General features: G+C 40.7%; 1 protein-coding gene across 2 annotated transcripts in view; it reads left to right on the top strand.

Moving 5' to 3' along the window:
• Positions 1-986: 986 nt before the first annotated feature.
• The window catches only part of antxr1c (ANTXR cell adhesion molecule 1c), a 42,462-nt gene continuing 37,390 nt past the window's right edge, over positions 987-6,058 (top strand). For both annotated transcript variants that reach the window (XR_006092883.1, XM_042397465.1), the window contains exon 1: positions 987-1,636. Coding sequence is in view for 1 of the 2 variants with exons in the window: in XM_042397465.1 (XP_042253399.1) it covers positions 1,479-1,636 (158 nt within the window). In the remaining variant the exon portion in view is untranslated. The remainder of the gene's footprint in view (positions 1,637-6,058) is intronic.

The raw sequence follows: 6,058 nt of genomic DNA, 5'->3' as shown, positions 1-6,058 counted from the left end.
TTTCTTCCTAAAGAATTAGATAAAGCAAATGTTATGGTGCACAACCTGGCACCCCAAAAATGATGCTTATTAATGACTTAAATTATTTATAAAGTATTAGTAAATTATTTACTAGCCATCATTTAGGCCATTAATTAATGCTTATAAACCCTTTATAAAGGGTACCTTATCAGTAAGTGGTACCGATTTGTGTATGTGGTATTTCAGCTAGAAGTACTGTAGAAAATGGACAGAATGGGTGAGAGGAACTAGGGATTATTAGGGGGCCAGCAGTTAATTTTTTTGTCCGGAGCCCTTTAGCAGTTTAGTCCACCCATGCTTAGTAATTAGCATGGGTGTAAGTAATTTGCTGTATGTATCAGATCAGATTTTATAAGAATTAAGAACACTGATGATCTCTGGAAATATTAAAAATCATAAGACAAACCAGGTCATGAGTAATACTTCACTTCTAAAAACCAATTCTATAATCCAGTCTGTCCTCCCAACTTCACCCTTTATTATACTTAGGAGGAGATAAGCAGTGTTTGGGTCACCTTCATGTGTTTGATGGACAACAACAAACCCATTGTGTATAAGTTTGTTCTACCCTGTAAATGTGTTAAATGGCATATTTTGCCGCACTCTCATTACAGTCTCTGCTTTATGAAGGTTTAATTACAGATGATGCTCCCGCTGCTGTAATTAACTGGTTGCCGCAGCTCAGAGAAAGCAAAAAAACTTCTAGTGATTAATGAGGATAAATGCTGGGAAACTAGATAAATGCAGACGTTGGTTTATGGTGAAAAGACTACAGTGACAAGGGTGGAGAGTTCAGCGGTGACACTTTATAGCTCTTAATGATCATCCCATCCTGCCCTGCGTCCAATCTCTGCAAAATGCGCCAGTCTGCCACGTGAGGGAGGCGCAAAAAAGGATCTTGACCCATTTTCCCTCTTTCTCTCTCCTCCTCAAGATGAAATATGAAACCTGGTCCATTTCAGCCAAGTCTGTCCCCCGGGCTCCCAGTTCCTCCAGCGCCAACACTGCTCTGCATTACCCAGCTTCATTTGGCTTCTTCAGACTTAAAACAGTTTTGACACTTTGACAGGAAACTTTTATCCATTTTTTCTTATGAACCACCCATATTCATCATTTTATCCATCCACTGACCCGGGTTTGGATTTCTTCAATACTTATTTTTAAAACGCTTTTTTCCCCCTTGCAAACTGCATGTGGATCCTGAACTATCCGAAACTTTTATATTGCAATCATTCCCGTTGAGAGAAAGCACCCAGCCGGCCGGCACTGTGACTGCTAAACTGAGCTCAAAATAAAAGGGAAGCATCGCCTGCATCCTTTCTTTTGTCTTTGTTGCATCTCTCCCCATTTACTTAACTGCCTCTGGGATGTAAGAAGCCACTGAAGTATTTTTGTATGTTTTTTTCTTTTTATCCACAAAAGGAACTAACTTTTTCCCACCCCTCCAAGGAGAAATTATGGCGAGATTTTTGTTAAACATGCCTCTTCTTCTGGTTTTGTTCGGATTATTTTTGCTCTCATCTCCATCCGCCAGAGCCGAGCCGGAGGTGCAGGACGAAGAGGAGGAGGAGAGTTCCTGTCAGGGCGCTTTTGACCTGTATTTTGTGCTTGATAAGTAAGTGGAAGCAGTTTGGCACTATCTTCTTTTCATAAAGACATATTAGGAATAACATTGGGATGCAATTGCAGTTTCTCCACTGAAAAAAAAGTTGGCACAACATCAAAACATCTGCATTCACTTTTTGTGTTGCTATTAAGGCTTTTATTGGCCTATTTCGTGCCATACTGGATAATATTGCAGCTTATTTTCCAAAGATTAGGTGAATGATACCAGTGATTGTAACATGTAGGGAATAAAACCGTTTATCTGGTTTAGATTGGCTCATTAGCACCGCCGCATCTGTGCTTGCGCGTGTGCGTGCGCGTGTGCGATGACGCTGGAGAGGAGGCTGACTTGCATTGTACTACAGTTTGCTGAATAAGCAGAAATTGGAGTGACGATTTGGATGCTACAAGAATGATTTATCTCTCTCGCTCTCCAAGTAAAAAAAAACATTGCCTCATTCTGCTCCCCTGAAAAAGAAAAACAAAGAAACTTAAAATTATCAAGGGCAAATGGGGATTTTGCTATCATCCTATAAGGGACTTTTTTTGCTCTTTGCTCAGTGGCTGTTCATAGGCAAGAGAAGAGTGAATTCTCTCATACTGTCCTTTTACTTGCAATAAACTTTATTAAAGATACAACATTTCAGTCCTTAGAACTTCATCAGGTAAAACTGAGGAACAAAGAGATTTGAGCTCAGTGTCTGCTCACCCTTCACTCTTTCATTTCCACTCTCTGCACGCCCACATAGGAAAAATGTTGTGGTTATGTGACATCTTAGTGCTGGACTTCAGCAGCTGAGCTCAGACTGCCGGGGAGAAAATAAAATGTCAGAGAAAAAAGCAGAAGAAACTTCTGGAGGGCCTGCTCCTCCATTTTTCACTGTTCATAACAGAGGTTTAGACACATTCAAATGCAGTAACTTATGTTTTCTGATAATATAAAACTCATACAAAGGAATCTGTGCCATATTGTGACTCACTATCCACGAGAATTCACAGACAAAATGTTTTGAATTATAAGACATTTATTTTGAGCAATACAAAACTTAAATTCAGCTTCATAAATGTTTTCTTGAGATTAGTTCACCTAGACTCAAAGCATATCGCTGTATCAGCTCTTATTCTTCCTCTTTTGCTGATAGAGCAATGCCAGGAATTGGGAGGGGGAATAAGCAAGGACAGGAAGCAACAGTATTTATGGAAAATGTGGTCTTAATTTGGAGCACAAAATGTTGCACGCAGCACCTTCTAAAGGCCTGTTTTTTGGTGTCCTTTGTGAAATGGTGAAAGAGAGATATGAGTCGTCTCAGGCAGCTTAACACCAACATCTCATATGCCACTGAATGGATGGTTTTATCCAAACAAATTTTTTCTTCGCAGGTCCTTATTGGGAATAAATCTTTCTGTATTGACAGTGTAAGTTCTGTGCTGTACCCACTGAACTTTACTAAACCTTTGACATCGTTTTTGGCATTTGAATGCCAAGCAGAAATGGACCTGAAACATGGGACTGCTCCCCAGATGTGGAGGGCTGCTTTTGGCTTGTGCTGTTCAGTAAACACTGACACATGCGGCAAATGAGGAATGTCAGATGCTATTGTTAGCACTCCTGTGTGCTTTGGTGCCCACTGTAGGGGTGACTAACAAGGTTTAGACATCAGTTTGGGACTTCAAACAAGAGGAAGCTCATTAGCAACCTGTCCCAGCCCTCCTACAGCGACCCCCAAACCCCATCCCCCAGGCCTGAACTGGTTTTATGAGACACAGTGTGAACTCGATGCCCTGGTCGATCCATATGGAAAGTTGCAGCAGGCAGAGGAACAGAGAATGTAGGGCATTAAAATGCTGACAGGCTTTCATCAGGCCTTCATGAATACACAAAAGTCATTTCTGGACACTTGAACTGAGGTTCAAAGTTACCTGCAAGGCTGTGTAGCTGGAAACACTCAGCCATAGATCTGCCACTTCTATTTTCATACATTTATAAATCACCAAAGGGTGGTAAACATATTGTGTTTTAAAGCAAAAACAAAAGACAGAGAGGAATTTGTTGCCAGTCTTTCATCAGATTCTGAATAAGGTGAGTAAATGGTCCAAACTCCAGAGACAAGATAGGAAGGAAGCTAATTTACAGTCAGTAGCACATCAGAGAATTAAGGTGGGGGTATGCTTGAAAAGAACCACTTTGTATGGCATGTCATCCAACCATAATGGAAGGAAAAGGTGTTCCCAGTGACCATACTGGAAAGCGGAGTAAAGCAGGATGATACACATTTTCAGACAGTCTTTCTTGGAAGGCATTCATAGTGTTGCACTTGGTTGTACACACAAAAAGTGACAGAAAACAGTGTAAACAATGACCAAACAATAGCCAATCGCTACATGAAGTGGGTGTACATGCCAGATTGTAAGGTTTGGGAAAGTTACAGAAACTGTCAGACGCAGCGTCCCCAAATGCATTGTCAATATGGCACGGGGGTTTTAGACACTGTTTTCCAACAAGCACTTTGGTTAGAGTATTCTGAGATCTTTAGGGTTCAGCAGAGGGAACACAAGACTGGGAGTTTTATGGTGCAAGTCAACTATAAGCCATAGAGAAGCAAGAGGTTCTCGCAGCTGCCTACCACAGATGATGTCACCACTAGCCCCTCCTCTCTGACATCTACTGCTGTAGTGTGAGGTCTTGTAGGAATTAAATTTATATTGGACAATCCTGCAGCACATGATCTAGTTCCAATGCCAACCTGCAGTGCCCCTGCTGGAAGCAGTTTTCCCTTTATTTAGTGAGATGAAAAGTAAAGCCTGACCCATACCTGTAGGAATAATTAATGAAAACATTCAAAAACATCATCAAACAAAATCTCAGGCCTTGCTGGATCCTATCCTACATCAACATTGTATCTTGAGGTTAAGCTGGTAGTTTTTAGCTGGAAAGAAACTCTAAAGACATGAAACATGCTGAGGGGAGAGTGTTGTAGGTGGAGAAGATGGTCATGAGTTTCACAGTAATGAGGAAAGATACTGCTGTGTTGGCTCATAAAGTTGACTCCAAAGGCATTTATTGCACACTCGGGAAGATGATGTCACATCATGACTGGAACATGTAGGACAGTGCTCTTTAAAACAAATGGGTGACTGCAGTCTGAAGGGTAACGAAAATGGCTAATGACAGTTTGGTTTGAATCTGGGACATCTGGGACTGGCTGGGAAAATTTGAGCTTTAAGGTTACACATGTCCCCAACTGCGAAGTGGTGTGCAGAACGATTTCCTAGAGGAAAGCAGGGTTGCTCCATTACCAACTAGCGGTCAAAGGGGTGAGGAGCAGCAGCAGTGACATGATTGATGTGACAGAACTAAAAAGTTGCAACCAAATAAAGGTGGAGTTTTTGGTCCTTCAATTTTGAGCAGCATACAGGTGTAAATCTGGCTTTAATACACTCATTAAAATGTTGATGCATCAACCAACTAATAAGACACAGCTGTTGGCACAAACAGGAGACTGTTGGCACATCTGATGGTCATGTGTGGAACAAAAACTGTATTAAAGAGACACAATATACACATAAAATTCTCCAAATAAAATTCACGTAACAAAGTGTTGATTGAAAAAGTATGGACCGTTCCAGCCCTTTGGCAAATAAATGTTAAAGAAAATCATGTTTTAATTAAGTAAAATTTGGGAACATGTGGGCTCTAGCCACGCCTCACCACCCTCTGTCAATGGTGACATCATATCACTGTGTTGTGGTGAATGGTATATGGTTCTTAATTTAAAACAGCAATTAACTGATTTATCCACTACCGAAACCAAAATTAATGTTACACAGAAACAAGACTATGAGTCTAAAGCCAAGAGAATGTCTCTGCTAAATGCTAATGTTAGCATGCTAACATGCTTATAGTGACAATGCTGATGTTTAGCAGGTATGATGTTTACCATGTTCACCATCGTAGTTTACTGTGTCCGCATGTTAACATTTGCTAATTAGCACTAAACACAAAGTACAGCAGAGGCTGATGTGAATGTAACTACTTTTGCACATACTTGATCATTAACCAAAGTTCAAATTGTTACCTGACTATGGTACTAGATGGGACACCAAAGTTTAGGGAGGGATGAATGTCTTTATGCAATTTCATGGCAGTCCATCCAATAGTTGTCTATACATTTCACTCCAAACTACAGATGTCAAACTCATGGTGATGTTAGAGGAGAGGTCAGGGAATCACCAGAGTAAGTAGGATTCATCCTCTGGGGACTATGGATGTCTATACCAAATTTCATGGCAGTCCATCCAATAGTTGTTTAAATATTTCAGTCTGAACCAAAGTCATGGATCGACAGACAGACCAACCAACTGACCAAGAGACTGACCCTGGCATCAAAAATAATGCAACAAACATTAGCCAGTCTCTGATTTAGTCTTCCAC

Source organism: Thunnus maccoyii, chromosome 20, assembly GCF_910596095.1.
Source record: "Thunnus maccoyii chromosome 20, fThuMac1.1, whole genome shotgun sequence".
Lineage (NCBI taxonomy): Eukaryota > Metazoa > Chordata > Actinopteri > Scombriformes > Scombridae > Thunnus > Thunnus maccoyii.
Note: the sequence above shows the minus strand (reverse complement) of the source record. Positions and strands in the feature narration are given on the sequence as shown.